Source organism: Galleria mellonella, unplaced genomic scaffold (assembly GCF_026898425.1).
Source record: "Galleria mellonella isolate WM207_F2 unplaced genomic scaffold, CSIRO_AGI_GalMel_v1 utg171, whole genome shotgun sequence".
In the NCBI taxonomy this organism is placed as follows: domain Eukaryota; kingdom Metazoa; phylum Arthropoda; class Insecta; order Lepidoptera; family Pyralidae; genus Galleria; species Galleria mellonella.
In genome coordinates, this window is record NW_026442014.1 from 2,183,887 (window position 1) to 2,211,866 (window position 27,980).

At 34.7% G+C, this 27,980-nt stretch overlaps 3 protein-coding genes across 3 annotated transcripts; 1 reads left to right on the top strand and 2 right to left on the bottom strand.

Annotated features, from left to right (window-relative positions):
• Positions 1-3,847: 3,847 nt before the first annotated feature.
• On the bottom strand, positions 3,848-8,230 carry LOC113518098 (immunoglobulin-binding protein 1b). Its single transcript, XM_026902865.3, has 6 exons — positions 8,012-8,230; positions 7,503-7,711; positions 6,958-7,078; positions 6,218-6,443; positions 4,927-5,168; positions 3,848-4,363 (listed from the first exon to the last, which is right to left on the bottom strand). Exons 1-6 carry the CDS (start codon positions 8,135-8,137, stop codon positions 4,253-4,255), a joined length of 1,035 nt encoding a protein of 344 aa, XP_026758666.2. The 5' UTR covers positions 8,138-8,230; the 3' UTR covers positions 3,848-4,252.
• A 1,012-nt stretch (positions 8,231-9,242) lies between these two features.
• LOC113518097 (carboxypeptidase N subunit 2-like) lies at positions 9,243-20,884 on the top strand. Its single transcript, XM_026902864.3, has 3 exons — positions 9,243-9,394; positions 14,361-14,795; positions 18,828-20,884. The coding sequence occupies exons 2-3, from the start codon at positions 14,392-14,394 to the stop codon at positions 20,671-20,673; spliced, it is 2,250 nt and encodes a 749-aa protein (XP_026758665.2). The 5' UTR covers positions 9,243-9,394; positions 14,361-14,391; the 3' UTR covers positions 20,674-20,884.
• A 3,356-nt stretch (positions 20,885-24,240) lies between these two features.
• On the bottom strand, positions 24,241-27,971 carry LOC113518081 (uncharacterized). Its single transcript, XM_031913197.2, has 2 exons — positions 27,883-27,971; positions 24,241-27,177 (listed from the first exon to the last, which is right to left on the bottom strand). The coding sequence occupies exons 1-2, from the start codon at positions 27,892-27,894 to the stop codon at positions 24,313-24,315; spliced, it is 2,877 nt and encodes a 958-aa protein (XP_031769057.2). The 5' UTR covers positions 27,895-27,971; the 3' UTR covers positions 24,241-24,312.
• Between the last annotated feature and the right edge of the window lie 9 nt (positions 27,972-27,980).

Consider the following 27,980-nt stretch of genomic DNA (forward strand, 5'->3'; position numbering starts at 1 on the left):
TGGTTTCTGTTTCGCTAACTATCTAACTTTAACTAGCTAACTTTAGCTGCGACTTCTTCCGTATGACCGGGATATATTTATTGCCCTAGATAAAAAATAACCTATATCCTTCTCCATCCTTTATATTATGGGTATATAAAATTTCACAAAGAATGGTTAAGTATATAGAAGTAACCATAAGAAACTTGCTTTCACATTAATATTAGTAATGATATTTCATAATATAATAAATCCCTTCCCTCGCCGCGTATGGTATTATACCTACAACGGGCTAGATGTACGTAGCTTGGATTCTGTAGATACACTTACTCAGCAGCAATGCGGGCACACCTGGTGAGCCTGTGACGCACTCACGGACCCGTTCTATTGATGCTCATAACTTCACGAGATGAATTGAGATGCTGTCACTCGATGCAATGCGGATATATACATACAATACATTTGCATAATAACGTGGACACGTTATATACGATAGATGTGAAATCATGAATGATTCAGGTATTAATGTAGTAATCGAGTGTTAGATACGGTTTATGCTTTCCAATCATAGTATAAATCGATGGTGTTACATTTGATTCATGGTTATGTTAATTTAATTCACTTATAATCGTATTTAATAATATTACAACTAAGGTTACATGTATATTTCCATAACTAATAACGCAACTTTTAAAATATTTGTAGTCTAGTATTATTTAATTCCTTAAAATTGTTAACTTCATTTCATCACTACATAGTATAAAACAAAGTCGCTATCGCTGTCTGTCCGTCCCTATGTATGCTTAAATCTTTAAAACTACACAACAGATTTTGAAGAGGTTTTTTAAATAGATAGAGTGATTCAAGAGGAAGGTTTATATGTGTAATACATGCATAATATTGTAGAGGAACACTGATAATTTTAGAGGTTTCTAATGTGATGTGATGTAATGTAATGGGGGACCGGCGGCGCTATTTCATATCAACATGGCACCCGTGCGAAGCCGGGGCGGGTCACTAGTACTGTTTAATTATGTTAAAGCAAATGCTGTGAATATTTTTAATAGGCATGTACATTAATATTGTATTGTATTTAATATTAGTTATATGTGTCATAATGCAATATGCTATATATGTTCCTGTTTAAGTCAACAAATATATATGGCAACTTTTTAGATGGCAACACCGCGGTTTCCGCCGGTCGCCATTACCGCTCTGTAATAAGTGCATTGTAATGTGTGTGCTCATAAAATTAAATAATTTAACTATAACAACAACCGCTTTTCACTTCAACTCTAACAGTTCCTTTAAATAAATAAATAAATATAAATGTAGTGGGAAACGGGTTTAATAAAGGCGAACAGTGACTGTACTGCTAACGGTATGGGGTATGTTAATAATAATACTAACAATATATTGTCCCTGGAAACCATCGTGGTTAATTCTTGATGAATTCGTCGCAACAGGCCAAGTGACCTGCCTTCATCATCACCTATCATCCCCCACTGGTACCCCGCTAGCTAATACCGATAGCACAGACGGGGTTATCATTCCAAACAGATCTCAATAGAAACTTCACTTTTTCATCACTTACTGATTTTGTTATCACTGATGATAATGAAATGATAATCTACCTGCACTAACGGTACACGTTGACGAGGCACCAGTGAGGGATGATAGATGAGGTAAAAAGCCAAATCAGTTAGCCGATCGTGATGAATACGCCTGGAATTCAGCACGACGGTTTTTAGGGGGAACCATGTGGATGTAGACCTAACAAGGCTACAATATTGCTAGCAAAGGGACTGGTAGTTCGCATTACTAACAATCCCTCCCCCCTCACTCACTGGTGGGGTACCTACCAGTGTATAACAAAAAAACAGAAGGGATTACCACTACATTTTCAATTATTAAAAAACTACATCCATTACAGAGGTACGGAACAATCTTTGTCGAACATTTGTCTCGTTGCGAACTCTTATCCGCCGCTTACGAGATGGCCAATTTTGTCACCTGCGAAGAACAAAAAACACCCAGCCGAGGGGACAGGGATTGTTAGTAGTGAGATCCAACAGACCCATTACTAGCAATATACCCTAACAGGTCGACCTCCACGCGGTTCCCCCTGGAAACCATCGTGATTAATTTTTGATGAATTCATCACGATGGGCTAACTGACCTGCCGTTTTATCTTTACCAATCATCCCTCACTGGTGCCCCGCCAGCGTATCCCAATAGCGTAGGCGGGATTACCATTCCATTTTCATCAATTAAAAAAAAGCACCCAGCCTATAGAAATACAGAATATAGATAATAATTGATCAGTGTCAGTTATTATCTATATTCTGTATTTCCATGCAATATACTACAATATACTTAAAACATAAATCTTACTATCTATCTATCTATCCTATTTAAGTTAATCCACAGTTACAGTCACAAATACAACCATAGAGATTATATAACGCATCGACTACTTATATAAAACCAATTTTTTTAAACGCTCACGTATTAATTAATAACTAAATTAATTAAATAATCAAACGTAGTGGATAGAAATCAAATAAGAGCGAGTATTAAATAAAACATTTTAAATTTACAAATTTTGTATATAGATACAGCCATATTTTATTATACCGTTTTTTATATCTAGGTTCCACAATATCCAAATTTAATCATATACTTAATCCACTTTTTATAAGAGCACACGACAATGATTTAATGTTATTAATAATTCATACTACTAACAATGACACACAAAATAACCTTATAAATAAATAAAAGATGAAATTGAGGTCGGGCAGACAGAGGGACGTATACCGGCATAGAATGGGCCATCCATTCCTTTCCCGTGGGTGTCGTAAGAGGCGATTAAGGCAACTTAATGGTCGAGGGATGAGCAGCAGCGTTCCTTCTTAAAACATCACCGGTTTGCCAGTCGTTTTCAAACTTGACAGGCGGGTTGGCAACCACAGTTCTGCTTTTGATGATGTTTTAAGAGGGACACTACTGTTCATCCGTAAATCATTAAATCAATAATTTAATTAAGAATTCAATATGACAGCTGCATTTTACATTTTCAAATGTGAAATTGTGAAATGAAAATTTTACATCAAAGTGTATTAGACATATTTTTTTTTATAAAAATTGTTAACATTGTTCATGTAGTATATATATATATATATATATATATATATATATATATATATATATATATATATATATATATATATATATATATTCAATGTATTTTAAATTTTGCACGCCAAATTGTATGAATTATTTTGGGGCATTTGTGTGGAGACACTCTGTCTATATAATCTAAAACTAGACCAATTAAATTATAGAATCGATTATTTAAATTAAATAATTAAATTAAGTTCAAACTGTTTATAATTACTCCTCTCCATCCAAAGGTTGCCTGGAAGAGATCGCTTTTGGTGATAATATCACCCATTTGTTTTCTCATTGTGATTATTTATTGTAATTTGTTTGTATCTATAATGAGTTTACTATTGTAATCTTTTGGAGGAAACAAGAGTATCTATCTATCATCTGATCAATCGTGTAAACTTTTTTTAATTATAAAAAAGCTTGTACATTTTACCACAGCGTGGCACAATATCGTAGGATTTTCAGGCACCGATTTCAGTCATACTAAAGTAAACTTAACTTTAAAATAACAAATTAATCTCCTCCTGGCCACTCCCGTCAGTCTGCATTGACCAAGTGTACCACATGACACTGTCATCGTTCTAATTTGACCACTACACGTTACATTTGACGGTAAGAAGGTAATTATATATGGCACCAGCTTAATTACCAAGTTACTCTCAATAAGATTGTTACAGAAAAAAAAAAGACTTCATTTATGACAAAAACAAATATTTTTATTTAAAAACTAAACTAATTAATAGATTTTTATAAAATGTCTATGAAACCAATATGTAAGTATATGCTTTTAGATGAAAAAAGAATTTTTCAAATCGGTTTTTAAATGACGTAATAAATTGGTAATAAACATAAAAAAAAAACATACAACAGAATTGAAAACCTCCTTTTTGCATTCGGTTGAAAAGATAGTTAACATTTTATTTGTTAATTAGTTTATAGAAACAATACTTATTAATAAGCACATCCTAATTTTACTTTCGAGTCAAACCTTCGAATGAACACTTGTAAATAAATTTAAAATGTATAGAAAGGCAAATAAACATGAGCACTAATATAGTGAGTCAATATGTAATACTCCAGGCTCAGAACATAAGTAATGTTAACTCCTGTTGTATCTATTGCCCCAGCCCCTACGGTGATCATCTTTGTACTCGTCCATATTGCGCTTCCTCTGCAACTCCTCAGGGTCGTCATCATCTTCTAGATGTTCCTGGAATTACATAATAATTACTTTGTTAAATATGTATATAAAGTAGTAGGTACTATTACTGAAATTGGGAGGGAGGGATTGTTAGTAATGCAGTCCGCATTACTAACAATCCCTCCCTCCCAATTTGTCTCATTGCTAGCAATATACCCCGTCAGTTCGACCTCCATGTGGTACCCTCTGGAAACCATCGTGCTAAAATCCAGGTGTATTTATTCATCACGATGATCTATCTAACCTGCATTTTCATTCTCACCTATCATCCCTCACTGGTGCCCCACCAGCGTATAATATTAGTGCAGGTGGGGTTACCATTCCATTAAAAAAATGCCTATGCAAGTTACTAAACATAAGAAATACATCCTGAAAGCTACTATCGAGAGAATCACGATAATATACAGATCAAAGTAAAAAAACTATTTACGCACAAGAATTAAGCCTTAATGAGAAATGTCTTGTAATAAAAGGGAATGTAAAGCCAAGAAATTCACTCAGACAGTGCATTGAACTAATCTTTGAAAAACCCAAGGTCCTTTACTAAAAAAATCTAAAAAATATATATATACCTTTTGAATTTTCTCTGCTTCGTCGGGATCATTTTCAGCGTTCTGTATGGTGGTGTGCGGTATGTTTGTGCCATTCCCAGGAAACACACCATCTCTGACCCTCTGGTCGTAGAACTCTTCCACAGTCATGGTAGGTAGAGATGGATATCCTGCTCCATACACCGCTTTCTGTATCGCATCGCGTGTGATAATAACAGGTTTTAACGGAGGCGCTCGAGGTTTATCTTTCATTGGTTTTGGCTCTGTGAAAAAAAATAAACGTTAAAACCTCCATTTTGATATTAAAAAAAAAACTATAATTTCAATAGTTTTTTACTATTGATATATATGTAAAATGACATATGCATGAATGAAACTGCAGAGACTAACGCATTGCTGATCCTTGCCACCTCAAAAAGCTTTTTGCCACGTTTTAAAATAAAAAAAATATGAATACTACTACATTTCATGTGACTAAGACAATTGACCATCCCGAGGTTGTCGTAAACGGCAACTAAAATACAATACACTAGTGCAAAAGAAGCTAAAGTCAAAAAAAGCAAGTCACCTGATGATGATGGATGATACATAAATATATAAAAGCCTTAATACTATTTTTTTTAATGGATGATAATGGAATGGTTACCCTGCCTGTGCTATCGGTATACACTAGCGAGGTACCAGTGATGGATGATAAATGAGGATGAAGCAGGTCAGTTAGCCCATCATGACAAATTCAACAAAAAATGTTCACAATAGTTACCAGGGGGAACCATGTGGAGGTCTACCTGATAGGGCATATTGCTAGCAATGAGACTGTCAAACTCCATTGCTAACAAACCCTTTTCCCCAGCCTTACTACTATTTTTTTTGATGGGTGAAAATGGTATGGTAACTCCGCCTGTGCTAACGGGATACGCTGTCGGAGCACCAGTGAAGGGTGATAGATGAAAACGAAAACAGACCAGTTAGCCCATCATGATGAATTCATCAGGAATTAACCATGATAGTTTCCAGGGAGAACCGCGAGGAGGTCGACCTGGTTGGGTGTATTGCTAGCAATGGGATTCTCAGTCTCCATTACTCCCTTTTCCCCCCCGCCTTCTATTATAAATGTGAAAGTGTTTATGATTGATATGAACTAAATAAAAATTAAATATTATATTTTCACACAAAAACTACTGATTGGATTTGAATAAAACTCTGCACACAAGTAGGTTATATTCTAACTTGGCACATAGAACACACTATATAGTGACTCATGCAGACAAAGGACTCTTGATACAACTAGCACTAATACAATTAAACCAACCTCCAGCATGTTTAGCCATATACTCAAGTATAGGCTTCTCTTGCTCAATACTGCTCAACTCATCCAATGCTTGATTGACATAATTGAGTAGCAGGGTTGTGAAATACTCCCGTTTGGTCTCATCATCCACATTGGGCGAGGACATAGATTTTGATAGTGTGCTCAACTTGTCTTTGAGCTCCTTTTGCTCTTTGTACCTTTTGATTTTGGCTTCTCTTGACAGTACCTGAAATGGAACATTTAATATACTACAATTTAATATATTACCTATTGGTAACTGTAACAACTTGAAAACTTCTAATGTCCTTTAGTTATACCAATAATGGCAAATCACAATTGCATCCATAATTAACCATTTGTAAAATAACAAATACACATTCAAATCATATTTTGACCCATAGGATTCATAATTAATATTGAAACAATTCAAGAAAACAAGCATTTATCAATATATCAATCATTGTATGATATTGTCATCAAAAATCGGGACTATAATAGTAATAATAGGTAATAATTATTAAACAATAGCAACTAATTCATCTCTATCATTCTCCTGTTAGCTGTCTTAGACCATACATTTTCTTAAGGGTTGGCAATGTGTGTATGACAGCTTTGGTGCTACAGGCGTCCATAGGCTACACTAACTCTGTTTACCGTCAGACAGGCTGTTATATGACCTGACATCTTTTATTTGACCTAAGTAATTTTTCTTCATTAAAGCTCATAAATACTTCACTAACCATATTAGCAATCTTAGCTTGTTCACTCTGCGGCCTGGAGACTGTGCCCTGACTGTTATCACTAATCTGTGGAACTTCAACATCTGTTACACCATAATCTTTGCATCTCTGGAGAAAATCTCTGGAAACAAACATAATAAATTATTTGTTTACTAGTTTTTACTAATAACACTGTCTATGTGGCTAAGATATATTTATTGACTAAAAAAAAGCCTAATTCCTTCTCATTTACAAATACTAAGTCTATGCCATATTTATAATAATTGATTGAGCTGTTAAAGAATCAAGAGGCAACAAATAAACTCACTTTCAGATTTATCACTTTAATCCTTACTAATATCTGACTTTACAGGTAAACAGAAGCAAATAAAGAATTTAAAATATATATATATATATATATATATATATATATATATATATATATATATATATATGTATATATATATATATATAAAATATAACAAATATATAATAATAATTTAGCAATCACTGCAAAAAATGATAAATATGTAGCAAAAGCAATGTTAAAAAATTAATAATTTAACCTAAAGTAAATTTCAGCAACATTAATTATATCTTTTCGTGGCTGGCCACATAATTTCAAATTCAATGTTCCTAGCAATGCTGGCAGTAAGAGGTACTGTAGTGTCTCTGTAGGCAACTCCTCAAGGCTTTCGTTTCTACTGAACAAACCCAGCATGGACACCAAATTAGTTGCCTTCTCAAACTTTGATATAGCTGCTTTGATGCTCATCTGAAAAATATCATTTCTTCCCATTACCATAGTTAAAAACAAATATTTAATGGTTAAATAAATAAGTATGTGACGTGCCATAGGCTCCATTACTAAATCATGGAGCCTTAGAAACCTTTTAAAATCCAAACCAAAACATTAGCAACTTAATTCAAATTTGCCATCCAAGAGTAAAAAAATCAATAACTATCAACTTAATATACATAGAACTATAATAATTGTCATCAGTTTGATAACTCTAATCCTTAGAACTTAACGTAGGAGTACATAAATCCAGTAATCAGCAAAAACATTTCATACCTGTACCGGGTCGCTATTTGTCGCTTCATTACCATTTTCAATAGTATCATACAGTTTCATGGCATTATCAAACACTTGTTTTAGTGGCTCCTCGTCTGTACATTGACCAGCTTCGTTTTGTGCCATTGTTATTTTTTATATTTAACGCAAAAATACTATAAATTGTGCAATTTACAAATCGTAATTGTAAATATTTTTTGTTTGATTTGACATTGACATTTTGATATCTTTTTTTTAACGTTTGTTCCGTTGTGGAACAGGTTAAGGTCGGAGACCATGCTGCCTAGTCTTCAATATGATAAATTGTCTGGAATTTTTGATATCTGTCAGAGAAGTCAGTATGTCATTTTGTGCTAATTTATTGAAATAAAGCAACGAATCTACAATCATACAGCCATACATAATTACTAGCAATATACAAAATCAAGATAATTATTATTATACATTTGTCTAAAATTATTCTCAATTATCCTGTAAAGCTACATGATGATGATGATTTTTTGCTGTCTTGCTACTATAAAATATACGCTGAAGTCATTTAATTAAAAGTCCATAATTATTGTTTTATCACATTCTTCTTTTGAAATAATCTCACACATTATATACGAGTTATAAACTATAGCAAGTATAATATACTTATTAGGGTAACTCCCTACTTTGAATAATACAAGACGAATCATCAGTGAGATGTAGATCATATCGATTTAAAATAACTATCATCACACAAATAAGTAATTGTGTAACAAAATATGAAAAGTATAAGACGACCCGTCTGCTGACGAGACGTTGCGTTGTTAAATATTTAAACCCTTTGCCATTACAAAGAAATTCGTCTATCCAGAATTTAAACACCATTAAAACTTTAGCGCCTACTTGTTTATTATAGCAATACGTATTAGGATGATTTGAATATATGATTTTACACTATATTTTTCTTTTCTGTAACAGCTAAAAATACCTGTAACTACTTATCTTTGTATAATATGTGTTATATTGTAGAAAACAACCTTTGTTCAATTTGGTGGGATTAATGTTATTAGTTATTATATACATAGAACTTTAACCTTAACTTTAGTTTCACCTTTCAGGTGTTTATTAGGAAAATTTGTAAAGTTCTTGTAAATTGCTTATAACAAAAACAACGTATACTGGAAAGAAAATAATCAATATCTATGCATTAATACTTAGATTTCGGAGTATTCACAGTAGCAGCAGTAGGTCCTATCGATTTCTCAGTTCAAGTCCTATAATAAGTATACATACTAAGTACAGTATCATTGAGTGGCTAGGCGTTATGAGGCACATCAGGCGTCGTTCAGTGGATTCGTTCGCAGTAGACAGTTTGTGACCGAGTGGGGAGCACGTTGCTTCAACAATACACATGTAAGTATTTATTTATCGTATGCACCGGTCCGGAAAGAGGACAATTGTGACCTCGCGGCTTGCGTCACGTCTCAGTGACACCAAAATTTTTGTACTTCTGGTTAAATTATAAAATGCGATGTTGACATCGCAGCGTGGTACCTGTATAACACCTGATTCTAAGCATATAAAAACATTATATTTCTATAGAATGTATACTACATTAACTTATGCCTAAAGAGCTTAGCTATACCACAATGATAAACATCGCTTGTTTTTTTATTGTTTTTGTTCGTTAGAACATGAAATACACGCATTACTCGTATGCCGTTGTATTTACAAATACTATGTACCTACTTACATAGGCTTTAACGTGACTAACACTAATTTACATTTAACAAAAAAAAATTGATTTTTCCCAAGAAATTACAGTACGGATTTTTTTTTAAAAAAAAGGGGTACCTAAAGAGTTTTCTTTAGAGTTGTTAACGTAACAATGCTTCTGATGTTACAAGCATACTTAGAATACGATAACAGCTTACCATCAAGCGGGTCGTATGTTTTTTTTCATCTCATTATGTAAATAATCGCGTACACAACAATGTCTTAATATCTAAGGGTATTATTAAATTAATTTAATTTCCTAATAATCGTATACTTAATCTATTCTAATTATTAATAAATTGTTTCATATAAATAACAGTAAAATTTATTGTTGATATTCTATAAGATAATTCACGAATTATACTTGTTTTAAAAAAATACATTAAAGCCATCTCTCTAATCGTTACTTGCTACGCCCGACAGAATTCATAATGCTCACTATAATAATACTCGTATTATGTCAGTAGATTGTAACATTATGGAATACAAATAAACAAACATACAAATATATATAGGCAATTTCTTACCGTGACAAGGATGGTAATCTTCAAAGTAAACGTCTCTATATTATTTGTATTATGTTGAATGCGACAAATTAGGGGCACATAGAGTGTTACGTTCGCCACAACGACAATAGTCAGCAAAACGCGCCTGACTACCATCTAATGTTTGTTATACTTGTAATAATTGTTTGTTAAAATTGTTAATGAATCTTGAATTTTACCAGAGGGAGACGTTGTACAAAAGTCGATTGCTTGGCTACCTCTGTCCCATTCGTGTTTCTACCGTGAAGCAATTGTGTTTGCATGGCTGTGTTTCGGTTTAAAGGGTGGGATATGGCGTGAATTTACAGGGTACACAGGAATAACATCTGAGTCCTCAGGAATGGCAACGCATGAGGAGTATCATGGGCGAAACAGTATACTCTGTTATGTCCATAGTACTGCTCATGTCTATAGGCGACGGTTACCAGTTTCCATCAGGTGGGCCGTCAGCTTGTTTGCCATTCTAAGTAGTATAAAAAAAAAGCTAAATTTATTTAACTATAAGTTTTTCTTTATATTTTTTGTTGATGTTCTTTTATTTTTCGGATTTGACCAGTACGACGAAGAATTAGGACTAATGTGAATCCCATGTATTTATAAAAAAAAAATACATCCACCTACTTTTGAATGTGGGTTTCTCCCAAAAATTCCACTGAGCGTAATTTTGATTACATGGTAAATCAGTCGTATTTATCGACTGGCAAAATCTAGTGTTTACTGGTTTTACGGCAGATTTAACCAAACCACTCCTACTACACCTTGCATATTCTGTGCTAGCTCCTAAATATAAATGATTGGCGTATTTAAAGGGGCCCACAGAATTGCCCGGTGCCCACCAATAAAAAAAATAATGAGTGACACACAAAAAATTCATCACCACATAACGCATACAAAACGAACTTACGGTAACACTAAAATAGAACCTAATATGGTATAAACCTAATATATTATACGAAATCTTTCCACCTACGACTAATAGCTGTTCGATCGAAAGTACTACGCGCGATCAGTGTATTACGAAAAAATCAACCAATCGCCGATATAAATTCGATAGACTTGGCGGCGGTAGTCACTTACCACCAGGTGAGCCGCGTACTCGTTTGTCACCTGTGTTGTAAAAAAAAAAACTATAATTATGGATTCCCGAAATAGTCGAACAACAAGTATATTTATAGAGAAACGCAAATATGGTATATCTTATATATAAAATTCTCGTGTCACGGTGTTTGTTACCAAACTCCTCCGAAACGGCTTTACCGATTTTTATGAAATTTTGTGTGCATATCGGGTAGGTCTGAGAATCGGCCAACATCTATGTTTCATACCCGTCAATGATAAGAGTGACCCTCCCCAAAATTTTATTTTTTTTATTTTTTTTGACAATTTTTTCCATTTTTATTTTATTATGATTTAGCATTGAAAAATACATACAACTTAAAATTTTCATCGTTTTACGATCAACCCCTGTATTTTAATTGCGATTTTTATATTTCGCAATAAGTGGTAAAACAACGTTTACGGGGTCAGCTAGTATTATTATAATAATTAACTGTTCTTCTTTTTATTAAATGAAACTAACATCGAGTTATGAGTGTAAGGACGGATTAGTGATAAAAGAGTCTAACGAACCCATTACTAGCAATATACCTTATCAGATAGGTTTTACCTGGAAACCGTCGTGATTAATTTTTGTGGAATTTACAACAATGGGATAACTGCATGTATTCATCCTCACCTACCATCTCCCACTGGTGCCCCACCAGCATATACCAGCGGGCTCACCATTCCATTGTCACTATTAAAAAAAAAGATGGCCCAATTGCCAGCGATATACCCCGGAGTAACCTCCACGAGGTTTCCCTTGAAAACCTTCTTATTCTTGAAGGAAGAGACTTTCTAACAGGGGCTGCCTCATTGCAGTCATTAAACCCTCAAGTTGTCCTCAACGCGGTCTCTATTAGTAGTCATCGTGGTTAATTCTAAATAAATTAACCAGATTTATCTCTCACTAGTATTTCAACGTAAATTAAGAAAGGAGAAAATTTGGAAGTCGATAAGAAATGAAATACGTCTTTTAAAAGTAGAAATCTTTTTTTTTTTTTATAGAACTTAGAATGGCAAACAAGCTGACGGCCCATCTGATGGAAAGTGGTAACCGTCGCCTATAGACATGAGCAGTACCATGGACATAACAGAGTATACTGTTTCGCCCATGATACCCCCATGCGTTGCCATTCCTGAGGACTCAGGTGTTATTCCTCTGTACCCAGTAAATTCACGCCATATCCCACCCTTCAAACCGAAACACAGCCATGCAAACACAACTGCTTCACGGTTGAAACACGAATGGGACAGAGGTACCCAAGCAATCGACTTTTGTACAAAGTCTCCCTCTGGTAAATCTAAAGAGAGTTATCCGTTTTCCACGGTCATATCCACACTACATTCGTTTACAGTACATACACGACTTGGCGCGGTAATAACAATATGGCTGCTGACCTCGCATTATGGACGCATCTTCCTCAATCAGATTTAATTTTTAATAATCGAAATTTGAATAAGTAGATGTACAAGTACCTACCTATTGCAATGTCTAGTTCTTTGAACTTCCAAAAGTCGGTTATATCTAAATTAATAATATAAAGAGAAAAGATTTAATTTTTTGTTTGTAATAGATTCATTTTAAAAATACTTAACAGATTTAAAAAATATTCTTTCAGCTAAAGAAAGCTGTATCAGCGCATACCATGGGCTATATATTATTAAAAAAAAAAAAACAAAACAAAACCTAAGCTATTAATAATAATACGCGATAAAAAAAACCATTTCACGAACATGTACTCGCCCGGGCTAACGTCTCAATCTTTCTGGAAACTTCTAACTGGCTGCAGCTAGTGGCACATACAGGATGACGGCTATTACTCTTATTGTCGACTCCACTCCAGATTACACAATGCCCCTTTTAATTCGAGATACAACTCACGTGGTCTGGCTCCTGACTAACGTACAACCACAACAAACCGATGTGATGTTAATTTTCTCTAATAAAACCTTTCAAAAAGAGCTTTTTTTTGTGATTTTGAAATCAAGTTCGTGTTTCATTCGACCCTTGATAAATTACAGTTTACATATTTTTTTATCTTACATAAGCAGATTTTTTTTTATTTATTAGAGCCATTATTATTGATAATCCTTACAAATATTTATAAATGTGTAAATGAGTTTCTTTATTACCTTATAGCGCTTTAACGACTTAAACAATCACTGTGAAATTTGGTATTTGGTTTAACTGTCCACTGCTGAACATAAGCCTCCACATTGAGTGGTTTTACCGGCAGTTGCCACGCTTGGCAGGCGAATTGGCAACCGCAGTTAGACTGGAGATGTTTTAAGAGGAAAGCTGCTGCCCAACCCTCCACCATAAGCTCCCTTAATTGCCTCTTAAGACACCCACGGGAATGGAAATGGTGGCCCATTCTATGCCAAAACCGATAGGACGGAATATGGCATACACATAATATTTGGGATGAAGAAGGATATAGGGCTACCTTTTGTCCTGATCAATAAACATAATCCGGGGGGAAAGGGATTGTTAGTAATGAAGACTGAGAATCCCATTGCTAGCACTATACCCAACCAGGTCGACCTCCTTGCGGTTCTCCCTGGAAACTGTCATGGTTAATTCCTGATGAATTTATCATGATGGGCTAACTAGCCTGTTTTCATTCTCATCTATCACCCTTCACTGGTGCTCCGCCAGCGTATGCCGTTAGCGCAGGCGGGGTTACCATACCATTTTCGCCCATTAAAAAAAAAAAACATAACTCGTTCACACGGACGAAGTCGACGGTAAAAGCTAGTTGCCAATAAATCCATGTTTACAAGGTCAGGGTACCGGTACATTTACGAGGTTATAAAACGAATACCATTTCGCACGTCCCTGCTAATGTTTACCGTTTTAATTAACGATCCCAGCATAATCTACCTTCTAATCAATACATCATGATACGATCAATACATCGCCATGTTTACTAAACAAGATCTTATTTTCTTTACAGACTCCGCTAATATGGGTTTTAAGACGGATCTATGAAGAACATCTGCTTGAATATGGAACGGTTTTCGCTGCTTGCATTTATCTTTATACCGATTACCTTCACTTACGGCTTCAACGGAGAGAGTTTCGAGCTGGAATGTCCCGATGAGTGCGACTGTCACTATTTCAGAATCAATTGGGTAACGGATTGCTCAGAGAGCAACCTGACCGAAATTCCATATGACGAGCTCAGTATGAGTGTATACATTTTGGATCTTAACGGCAATAACATAACGACACTAAAGGCGTTCCCTGGTGATATCAAGATGCGGCGACTGCAGATTGCTAATAACCGTCTCACGAGAGTGGACAGAGAGGCTTTTAAAGGTTTAGAGTACCTTATTGACGTGGATTTATCAGGGAACAACATCAGTTACGTTGATCCGGAGGCCTTCTTGTAAGTATTTACATACAGATTGTTTATTTATTTATTTATACTTTGTTGTACACAAAAATTACATAGTTATAGTCTATACTAGCGATCCGACCCAGCTTCGCACGAGTAGACAGAATTTACGAAAATCAATACATACTCGTATAGTAAAAAAAAGTTTCAGCCAATTAATCTGATTTTATAGCATTTTATACGTGATTCTTTAGATTGATATAAGTTTTTTTATTTATGAACCGATTGAAATAAAACAAACACTCAATATTAAGTGGAGCAAAACGCGTTGCGTTATTGAAAACCGCATTCAAATCGGTTAAGCTGTTTCTGAGATTAGCCTGCACAAATGTACAAACAGAATGACAAACAGACAAAAATTCTAAAAATTATTGTTTTGGGTTCTATTGTATTCATAAAGCTACGAAAAACTACTGTAGGGGGTAGTTTTTCGTATATATCTTCCATGTACAGACAGAGACCAGTTACGATTTTATTATATAGTATGTATTGATTGATTTATATAAAGATGTACTCGTACAACAGGCAAGCATGACTCTGTAGGAGTTCTCTTTCATTTAACCTTGGGTGGAAAGGAGCATTAATTACCTAAACGATATATATATATATATATTACATTATTATCGTATTTATAAACCATTTTGTCTCTGTGTTCGCTCAGGACAGTATTAATAATTTGTAACGATGGATGTATGAATATACTTTGTTTAATGAAATTTAGTATACAAATAGATTATATCCTAGCTTAGCACATAAGACACTCTATATCAGGGGTGGCCAGTTAGTCCAGTAAATCGTGGTAAGGCAAAAAATATATTTTGCTAATCTAGCGGAAGATGCTCAGACGCAATGCTCGCACTAATATAAATAAACAGTTACTATGAATAATTTTGCAGTTTTCTAATTTACCTCTTAATGAAATAAAAAATACTATACTATAAATACTGAATAATGTTTTTTTTTATTCAACTTAGAATGGCAAACAAGCTGACGGCCCACCTGATGGAAAGTGGTAACCGTCGCCTATAGACATGGGCAGTACCATGGACACAACAGAGTATACTGTTTCGCACATGATCCGTTGTGTGCGTGCCCATGCGTTGCCATTCCTGAAGATTCAAGTGTTATTCCTCTGTACCCAGTAAATTCATGCCATATCCCACCCTTCAAACCGAAACACAGCCATGCAAACACAACTGCTTCACGGTAGAAACACGAATGGGGCAGAGGTGCCCAAGCAAACGATTTTGTACAAAGTCTCCCTCTGGTGTTGTTTCATTTGAGATTACAAGAAGATGATGATGTAATTATTAAAGATTCAATAATTAAAGATTGTGTCCGACAAAAAAGAACCCGAACATAAATATGACAGATTTCGAATCAAAAACTAAACTATTGAACCGATTTTGATAAAATTTATAAATATAATAAAGTACTATACTTTCAGATAAAAAGAGAATTTTTCAAATCGGTTTAGAACTGAAAGAATTAGTACCTTCTTTTTGAAGTCGGTTAAAATAAAGAACTATCTAACTAAAATAGTTCTGATTCTGAGTTTTATGGATTGTGCTCCCGAATATTAATTGTTTGGTTTCCCATGACGCAGGATAGCATTAGGACTCGACAAATTAATTACCATAATTATGTGGCAATTATTGTACATGTAACATGAAATCTAAATAATTAACATCCAGGAAGTGAAACTGAACATTTTTCTAAAAAAAACTTTGGTCGAAACAACCTTTTTTTTTTTGAGAAAAAAGTTAACTTGTATTCGTAAAATCTGATTTTGAAATTTAAGTGAATTTACAAGGTACAGAGAAATAACACCTTAGTCCTCAGGAATGGTAACGTATAAGGGGTTATATGGGCGAAACAGTATGTTTCTGTTGTGTCCATAGAACTGCTCATATCTATCATCACATTGTATTCTGTATTGTCTATGGTTCTGTTCATTATGTCTATAGGCGACGATAACCACTTTCCATCAAGTGGACCATCAGCTTGTTTGCTATTCTAAGTTGCATAAAAAAAATCTTCTCATAAAAGGATACTGATGATTTTAATTTGAAACTGTACCTATATTTATATAATCAAGGTCAAGGTCAAACGTCAAAATAGGTTAATGCCCCCAACGAAATCATTAATTAAGTTACGATCTAATTTGCGTTTAGTAATGCCGCTACAAATCGAATAGCTCGTACCTTTTGTTTGTAATCACCGAAGTCGTGATGAACAAACAGACCATTATTACCGTAAAATTAGCGATCCATGTTTACAATCTTTTTGTAATCAAAATAGAAACCATGAACCGCACGCATGAACCGTGATGTTTTTATTAATGGACTAGCTATAACCTGAGGCTTTGCTCGCTTGAATAAGTACTAAAAATATCATATCGTCATAGTCGTAGAATACTGACGGATCTGACAAAGATTACATATATAGATCCGTCAATATTCTACGGCTATGACGATATGTGCTAAATTAGAAATGAAAAAAAAAAGAAAAATATTTATTTAACGCATATTAATAACATCCCGTGTAGTCCCGGTGTAGAATAGGCCACCCCTTCCTTTCCTTTGAGGGATGGGCAACAGCGTCCCTCTTAAAACATCTCCAAAGTCTAACTACGGTTGCCAATCCACCTGCCAAGCGTGGAAACTACTGGCAAAACCCCCCCTAGGGGGAGACTTATGTTCAGCTGTGGACAGTCAGAATGATATGATGATGATGATGATCATATCAATAATAGTTAAAACATAAACTATTATTAAATTAAAGAAAAAGGAAATACAAAAATAAACTTTTACGTAATTAGGAATTACGCGACCAAAATGGTCTCCATTCAGCTAACTATAATAACTATATACATATACATATATATACATATATATATATATATATATATATATATATATATATATATATATATATATATATATATAGATACTCTTTATTGTTTCCTCCAAAAGATTACAATAGTAAACTTATTATAAATATAAATAATTACAAGATATAATCACAATGAGAAAACAATGGGCGACCTTATATATATATATATATATATATATATAATGCTTTATTAAAAAAGTAACATAATAAACAATTCAATGTAATTAATATTCAATCAGTAACTGTTCTGTCACCCCTCTCTTGTCCAAAGACAAAGGCCTCCTCCAGAGTCCTCCATTCTATTCTGTTTTTGGCTATCCTTGTCCAAAGTGTAATAATAATATATAACTTATCTGTGTAACAAATTTCATTAAAATCCGTTCAGTGGTTATTGCATGAAAGAATAACAAAGATTACAAACTTTCGCGTTAATAATATTATTAGGATGGTAATGAAATACCGCGCCTGTGCTGGTTTACGCTAGTAGAGTACCAGTGAGAGATGATAGGTCCTGTCAGTTATCTCATTGTGACGAATTGACCACAATATTTCTAGGGAAAACAGCGAATGTGATATGACATCTCAATATATAATATAAATAAATAGGAAACCCAAACATCAATGACAAAACTGTGCATGACTCACTATTTACCTCACACTATAAATATTTTTTCCCACGAGCGTTCAATGTTTATATGATGATTCTGACATTCGTTCCTTTACGCACAATGCCTCTGATGACAAAATTGTTCCAATTACTTTTGAACTTGTTATGCTCGCTAGTACGGCAGAACGCGACAAATTGACGTTAACTCGCGATGCCGATATTAGATAATGGTCTTACAACGAATGCAAATTGAATTTACCGCCTAGAATACTGTTTTCTTGGTTCTTTTATGCAGAAATGAAGTACATACAATGATATTCGACAGAAAGGACAATAGAAATCTAATAACTTCATTATTTTATATTGTTCTGTGCAAAGACTAGTTACGTAGAGTTATCATTACTGACAAATAATCATGAACTAGAAGAAGTAACTTGTCTTAAATTGTATACCTTATTTCCATCATTTTTGTCATGTACCTATGCACGCTTTTATAATGATTCCTTTTTATTTCATTACAGGGATTCCCGTGGTCTTCTAAATGTGGAACTACAAGACAATCCCATAAGTGTAGTGGACGGACCATTCCTAATCTCCACTACTTTGCAATATCTTGATATCAGCTCATGCAATTTATCGGAAATAAACCCACAGTTTTTCGACAATTTAACTTCTTTAACGACAGTTGATCTATCTAACAATCCATTGAAAACACTAGATGGTAGTGTATTTGATGTTCTCACCAGTCTGGAAACTTTAAAACTTAATGATTGTAAACTAACCACTATTTCTGAAAGCGTGTTCTCCACATCCATCAACTTGAAGAATTTAGAATTAGCGGGAAATCAACTCAGTAACACAAACTGGCCAGAATTGTTAGGGAAGATGATACGACTTGAATATTTGAATTTAAGAAAATCTGGAATAACATCGTTGTCTGAAGACACATTCTCCAACTGCACAAATTTAGTCACATTAATTTTGGCGGATAACGAATTACGTGATTTAGATGTTGCTGCCATATTAGGCAGCAGTGTTGATCATTTAGAATTATTGGATTTATCAAATTGTAAAATACAGGGACCGATTTCAGGTGAAGCATTTGCTAACGCGAGTAGATTGAAAAGCCTATATCTTTCTGGTAATCCACTATTTGCACCTGACTTACAGGAAGCGTTAGAGCCACTGCCGAAATTAGAAAGATTGTTTTTGAGCAACTGTGGCCTACGTAACCTTCCTGACAATTTTAATGTTTTTGATAATTTGCAAGAACTAGATATATCTCATAATCCACTAGTGAATGTGTTCACTAAACTCCTTGCTCCATTGGAAAAATTGGAATATTTAAATATGGGTTATAGTAATCTATCTTATATAGGACCAGACAGTTTTTCCAAAATGACATCAATGAAACGGCTTGTGTTATCAGGTAATGATCTGTTGTCGCTTGAAGCGGGACTTTTCGGTAACTTAACGCAACTGACTACTTTAGAACTGGAACTCTGTGGATTAAAAAGGCCACTAAATGCTAACGTTTTCTTTAAAAATTTAACTTATATGGACTTAAGAGAGATACGTCTAGGTGGCAATCCATTAGTTATTCCTGACTCAGGTCCCGTGTTTCCGAAACAGCTATCCCAAGTCACGATACTTGATTTAAGCAACTGCAATATCACTTCTCTTAACGCCGATGCATTTAAAAATACAGAAAATCTGACAGAATTAAATTTGGCTGGTAACAGAATAAAATCTGAATATGATAGTCTCTCATTTTTAGAAAGATTACATCAGCTAGAAAAGATAAACTTGAGTAATAATAATTTAACAACTATCGACCCTCAAGTGTTTGTTAACAATCCAAAACTACACTCTTTAAATTTAATTGGCAATCCATTCGTTTGCGATTGTAAAATCGCTGAAATGTGGGATTGGGCGAACATGATTAAAGGTAATTTAGACGTTCTTATTGGAGCTAAAAGTGCAGAGAGGGATATAGTGGTAAAAGGAAACAAGAAGAAGAAGCATTTATATTGTCATTACAATGAGACACAGCTACGTAACATGTCTTTACCTATCAACAAAACAGTTCCGGGTAGAAGACCATTCATGAAACCTAGAGAATTAAGTTTTGCAAACAGAACATGGGCGAAGTATGTCAGGGAATCTGGATGTGAACCGGTAGTAAAGATACTGAGACCGGTGGCTTTAGTAGCCGAACTTTTCGACTTCAATGATGGTCATATTTCGTCAGGTACTATTGTGTTAGCAATAACTTTAGCAACAACTACCATTGTGATGACTTTGAGGCTATTCAGAAGAAGAGACGCTCCGGCTGAGGACACAGAAAATAATAGGAAACTAAGATAGCAGAAACTAAAAAAACATTAAATGTACATTTACAATTAAAATTGACTATCTTATATCATACAAATGAAAATGATATAAGATTGTCGATGTGTGTTAACATTATTTGTTTACAATAGAGTAGATCGTTATTTTTATACTATTGCATAGTTTTAGAGAACAGTAGGGCCTGAAACAATATACAAATATAAGCATTTCAAATTACTTGTTTAAATATTGTTTAACTAGTCACACGATCGAGGTCGACACATGGTCTAAAAAAATTTTACATTCTCAATCAGTTTAAGAGTAAATTATTTAACCATACATTATCTGTCAATAAAACCGTGATGCAGTTGTATTTGCATGGCTATGTTTCGGTTTGAAGGGTGGGATTTGGCGTGACTTTACTGGGTACAGACGAATAACACCTGAGTCCTCAGAAATGGCAACGCATGGGGCGGTATCATGGGCGAAACAGTATACTCTGTTAAGTCCATGGTACAGCTCATGTCTATAGGCGACGGTTACCACTTTCCATTAGGTGGACCGTCAGCTTGTTTGCCATTCTAAGTTGTATAAAAAAAAACAGACAAACAACAATATACCTTTCATTAAATAGCTACTAAGAATTTCATGCATAGAAGTCTAAACACATTGTCAATGATAGACGATCGAGAAAACCTAGCAATCCAAGGCGTCACTATTAAACGGTTTAAAATTAACAGTTTGTCCCTTACATTAAACCAAATTGTCACTATTTCTTAGTTTTAATTTTTTTTATTTTAATGGATGATAATGGAATGGTAATCCCGCCTGCGCTAACGGGCTGGGCACTGGCAGAACACCAGTGAGGGATGACAGGTGAGGATGAAAAGGTAGTCAATTAAGTCAGTTAGCGCATCATGAATGAATACACTTGGAATTCAACGCGGTGTTTTCCAGAGAGACCATGTAAAGGTCGACCTGAAAGGGTATATTTAGGTAGTCCGCATTACTAACAATCCCTTCCCCCTTATTTCTTACAATTATCGATATGTAATTTTGATCTACGCTAATAATGTGTAGTATGGAAGTGTCATTGCATTATATTGTTTATTATATATGTATTATTTATTTTGTATAGATATACATTATTAGTTGTTATTTTCTTTCCAATAATGAAGTACCACGTTCGTGATATTCTGTTCATCCCAAAGGTTGACTAGTAAAGAATGCTACTAACATTATGTCTTTTGTACCTTATTTTATTTTGGTCAATAAAGTTATTTTAAATTAAATTTAATTCTCAGTTATGAAAGCAATTTGTACAAAACTTTTTTTAAATTTTGTTGCTGAAATTCTTCTGAAATTATAAATATCTGCACTTACTTACTTTGACACTGGATTTAATAATAATCGAGTTCATTGAACCGAATCAATAAGTAGAATTAATTTATTTTGTATTATTAGTTTTATTTATTTACTTTTTACTGCAACAGTACAAATGCAGCGGAAAAACGATAAAATATAGCAGCTAAGTGGCACAATAAATAAAGTATAAAGAAGTGACGCTCATAATAATTATAATATTTTTATAAAAAGAAAAAAAACATGCAATCAAGCAGCTCGACCTGATACAAAGCGGTAATCGTCGTTTGTAAACATAAACATAAATCACGCATTACCATTTCTCAGGACTACAATATTTTACCTGTAATTTCACATCTATGTTCAATCAATCTTCAAACTAAAACATAATCATGTATGCGGCACTTTTACTTATTTAAATACACTATCAAGTGAAAATTTTGCGCGGTGAAAAATTTTGCAGGTAAATAGTACCTATATGCCTACTTCTTTATTTCCGAAGTTTCCGAAGCATTAGCCGGTAAAAAAATAAGTGTTGCAGAGGTACCCAAGCGTATTTTATACAAAAATTTATACATATATTCAAATTAAAATTGAATTTAAATAAAAATAATAGATGTGCTATAAGGAACATATGCCTATAAGAAATGTCCTCTCCTTTCCCGTGGGTGTCGTAAGAAGCGACTAAGAAAACTTAAGGGTTAAAAGATGAACAGTAGTGTCCCTTTCAAAAGCTCATCAAAGCTTACAGCAGTTGCCAACCCGCCTGCCACGCGTGGTTACCATTGGGGAGACCCCCTCAATTTATGGCTCCCCCATACGAGTATGCGTATGTTCAATAGTGGACAGATAGTGACTGATAGGATGATAAGGAGTCTGTACTATGTAACAGATATATGTATTTTTTTATGGGTAAAAATGGTATGGGAACCCCGCCTGCGCTAACGGGATACGCTGGCGGAGCACCAGTGAAGGGTGATAGATGAGAATGAAAACAGGCCAGTTAGCACATCATGATGAATTCATCAGGAATTAATCATGATAGTTTCCAGGGAGAACCGCGAGGAGGTCGACCTGGTTGGGTATATTGCTAGCAATGGGATTCTCAGTCTCCATTACTAACAATCCCTTTCCCCCAGATACATGTATTGGCCGAGACTGATTTGTCCTTTATGAGTAGATACTGTAATTTTTTTTGATAACCCCACCTGCGCTATCGGTATACACTAGCGGAGTACAAGTGAAAGGTGATAGGTGATGATGAGAAGGCAGGTCTGTTAGCCCATCGTGAGGAATTCAACGACAAATTAGTCACGATACTTTCCAGGGGGACCCGTGTGGAGGTCGACCTGATAAGGTGTATTGATAACAATAGGGACTAACCTCCTCATTACTAACAATTCCTTCTCCCCGAGTAGATATTGTTAGATACTTCACAATCTGTCGCCTACTATTGCGTCTAAATAAACTAAATATTGCTTCATCATAAATTGAATTTCTATCAGAACCTAAAACCACAGTTTAAACTGCAACTGTAGCTCTCTAACATCAAAAAAAGGAAAAATATCTAGGTAATTTTATTACGCGCCTCGGCAATTTACAATATTCATTTAATAGATGCAGTTTTATACTCCTATTTTTTGTGATATAATAAAAAATCTGTTAACATTATTTTGTTTATAGTATTGTCTTTAAATAATTCCAAAAATGAGGCACAAGAATAATAAATATTGCCAAGAAGTTTTATCTCTGAAAAACCTTTATCTATGAAAAAGTTTTATCTATGAAAACGATTTTTTATCGTCATCGGAAGTTAATAGTTTTTAAGTATTATTGATTACGTTAACGTAGGTTAAAATAAGAAATATTCTTAAATAAATATTCAAGTTTTTGTCCCGAGTTTTCAAAACTATTTATTTCCTCAGCATTGCAGCGCAGTGTCAATTCGCTGCAGGTGTATCCGCTTGCAATGGGCATGCAAAATCAACGACTTTTTTGTTACTCTACGGTGACTGATTTTCTTGATAACCAGGTCAGTGTAAGTTTTTTTTTTCTTTACCAGTGGATAATGTGAATGGGCGGAAAAAATAGGCGTCGTCACGTAATGTATTGATAGACAACGAAAGTTACATTATGCAACATGAGTTGTACTGGTGATTTCATAAATTCTTTTTTTTTTGTTTACTACACAATAAAAGCCTTAATTTCTTAAAAAAATATTTTTTATTATCTTATCACATTAACACGTTGCTTAGGAACTAACTTTAAAAATATCGATACAGATTTTTGTAATAAATAATTATCTAACCGTCATCAACTCGCCGGCTCACCTCCTGCCGTGCTAGTTTTCTTAATATACCAGTTCTCTTGGTAAACCTTTTTTCTCATACCTGGCTTTTCACTCTCGGGACTATTGTTGGTCGCCATTGCGGCCAACTCACTATCCAGTAACCGCGGTAAAGAAATAGGTTCGAATCCATATTGAAATTGAGGCTCAACAAAGTGTGTCTTGCCCTTATATCTTTGGTAAGATTTTGAAGCATGCGCCGTATTGTCCCTATTTTTAGGTGCTTCTTTAGAATAATCATACTCGTAAACGTGTTTTTGCGGAGAGGCTTTATATTGTGCAAAATAATTTTTATTTTGTTTAGGCTCAGAACCGAAATTAAAAGTGGGCGCTGCGGTATATTTCTCTTTCTGTATTTTATTATTACTGTCATCGTTAGAAAAATATTTCTCGGGCTTATACTTATTATAAGTCTTATAATATTCCTTTTTCTTTTTGTGGTAATCAACTAAACTTTCGGGTTTACTGATAGCGTAATCTAAATAATAATCTTTCTTCATATTATCCCTTGCATCTTTATACATTAGACGTGCTGACTTTGGAAACTTGTCGCCTTCTGCCTGATAGGCTTGGAAAGGTGTATGTTCAATATCATATTCGGCATCATCTGGAGGTATTCCATAACTTTCTGGATTATAAATGTCTCTTTCAATATCCTCAGTAGATTTTTCATAAGCGGGAAAACCGTAAGCAGCATCCTTGTAAGCTTTCTCAAAGTCCTCTTCGTTATTTTCTTCCTCGTCCCTCATTTTCGCCATAAATTTCTCTTGATGAGAATGTATTTCGTCAGGTGTTTCCTCTTGGATAATTATATGTTTGGATTTCTCAAGGATGTGAGGTACAGGCTCATTCTTATGAGTCTGATGAGGTGCACGGTTATAATTGTGATTATTCTGGTGTCTTTGTGGAACTGGCGTTGGATGTTGGTTTTGATGATGCTGATGTACAACGTGTAAAGAAGGCGGATGTTCTTGATGTAACTGTGGAACGGGAGATGGGTGGATATTTTGATTCACTACCGGTAGCGCTGGCCTTTGTATGTGTTGATTAGGGTTAACTTTTACTGCAGCACTAGGGCCCTGTGTTGGACTCACTGGTATCAGTCGTATGTTTTCTTCATACTCTTTTGTTATAGGCTGAATTTGAATTTCGTGCTGTATAGGAATATGATGTTGCTGTAATTGTTGATTTGATGAAGGTGGTGCTTGATATGGAACATCATTACGAAGTTCTTGTTTCAATTCATATTGATACTGCTCCTCTCTGTGTTCGGGTCTAGATTGTTCCTCATGTCTCGGTGTTTCTTCGTACTCGTCATGTTGTGGTTGATAATTGTGTTCCTCTTCATCAGTTTCTTCGGAAGAGCTTGACTCACCAGACTCCGACCGAGGAGGCGGATGATGAGGTGAAGTATCCTTCTGTTCTTCATTATTTTCTTCAGGCTTGAATTTATATATAAGATGTTTTGGCTGACCATTGGTTTGATACTGTACTTCTTTAACTTGCATTGGTCCCTTAGAACTGTGAACATAAGTGTATGAAATTGGTTTTTTCTCTACAATATTTTCATAACTATAAGTAACAGGTTCTTTTGTTGTCTTGCGAGCATAGTTAAAATTTACAGGCTCTGGTTTTGTCTCTTTATTGTAACTTACTACTTTTTCTTTGTAGATTTCTTTATAATTAGGCGAATTTATTTCATATGTAATCTCTGGAGCTTCGTTAGGAGTGTTTTTAATTGTTATAGTTGGCTTAACAGGCACTCGTTTATGATATGTATTTTCGTTTTGTATTGGTTTCTTTTGTTTCTTTTTCGGAGACTTTTTTTGTAAACCATCACCATCAATTTTCTTTTGTTGTTTTTTTCCTTCCAAGTTGAATTCTGGAAGTTGTTGGTACGTAGCCTGATTAATCCTCGGCAAAAAGTGCTGCACTTGAGGAACAACAGGATTCTCAAAATGCAGCGGTTCCAAAAGTGTCAAGTCTAGTAACGGTACTGGTGGTTTAGTCTCCACATTTATCACGGTTTTTTGGCCATTAACTATCGTCGTATAAGTTTGTGTACCTGGACTTTCTTGTAATTGTTCTTTGTCTACCTGTTTTACATTATCTACATTTTCTTGTCTTTCCACATTAGCTTTAGGTCTTTCTTCAAGTCGTTGAAACTTAGGTTCGTTCTTTAATTCGTGATACTTAATTATTGCTTGAGAATTTTGAAAAACCGCATTGTTAGATGTCTGCTTAGGTGTGGATAATCTCTGAACTTGACTATGCGAGGGCGCCACGTGTTGAACATTTTGAGCATACACTAATGGTTGGTTAAACCCTGTGAATCTATTTATAGGAGTAGGCGCTGCTGTTTGTAAAGCTGGTAATCTATACTGCGATCCATAAATAATCTGTGGGGTTGCTTGATTGATTTGATAACTGGACGCTGCTGCAGGTAACGGATTTACAAGATGAACCGGCAACGCTTGGAGCTGAACGAATTGCTGTGGGTAAGACGCCTTATATGCAGACTGAGGTGTTCCCACAAATCTGTTACCATACGAATCCTTTAAATACGTATTTGGATTATGTACAACATATTCTTCTTTCACGGGTATAATCCGGCTTGCTGCGGCTTTTGGAGCCGCGACAAATCTAGGAATGTGAAACGAGTGGTCCATATGCGGCGCTGCACTTGCGTATACTCCAATAGGAACATTGCGGTACAGTCTGGGAGCACTACCTTCACTGATATTGTCTCTAATAACTAAAGTATTAACTACGTTCTCATCTTTTCCAAACGTCCCACTAAACGTCAACCAACACACTACAGCTAGTAACGCCTGTGAACAAAAGAAAATAATAAATTAGTTATTAAGTACTTGACAATTATTATTAAATTAATTGACTAAGGATTCCGAATTGATTCCGAATTGATTCCGAAACTAGTTGAGTTTTCTCGATCTAATTACACCTAAGTTAAACCGGTAGTTATTACATTAAAATATATAAATTTAATAACAATTTCTTTTCACTATTAAAATATAATAATAATAATAAATACTATTGAACATATTATACGGAACCATTAAATTCTAAAATAAGCAAAGCTTGTTTTATTTGACAACTGAAACACATTCCTACTTGAATACTTTTTATAAATAAGTATATAGATAAATATTATACATAAAAAAAAACTCCTAGATCGTATTATAGAGACATACTTATGAATACAAAGATTTATATTGTGATATTGTACGGGGATCGAATCCTAAATTGTGGGGTGATGTGTTAAACAACAACAGATGGCTGTATTTCGGTTTGAAAAGTGGGATAGGGCGTGAATTTACAGGGTACAGAGGAATAACACCTGAGTCCTCAGGAATGGCAACGCATGAGGGGTATCATGGGCGAAACAGTATACTCTGTATGTCCATGGTACTGCTCATGTCTATAGGCGACGGTAACCACTCTCCATCAGGTGGGCCGTCAGCTTGTTTGTCATTCTAAGTTGTATAAAAAAAATCAGTTTAATATAAAAAAATTACCTTTCTCTCCATAGCAGTGGACGTTACGTCTTGACGAGACAGTGGGAGCGCACTGCGCGGCGGCGCTGCCACCCCGCGCTTATATCGAAATGCGGCCG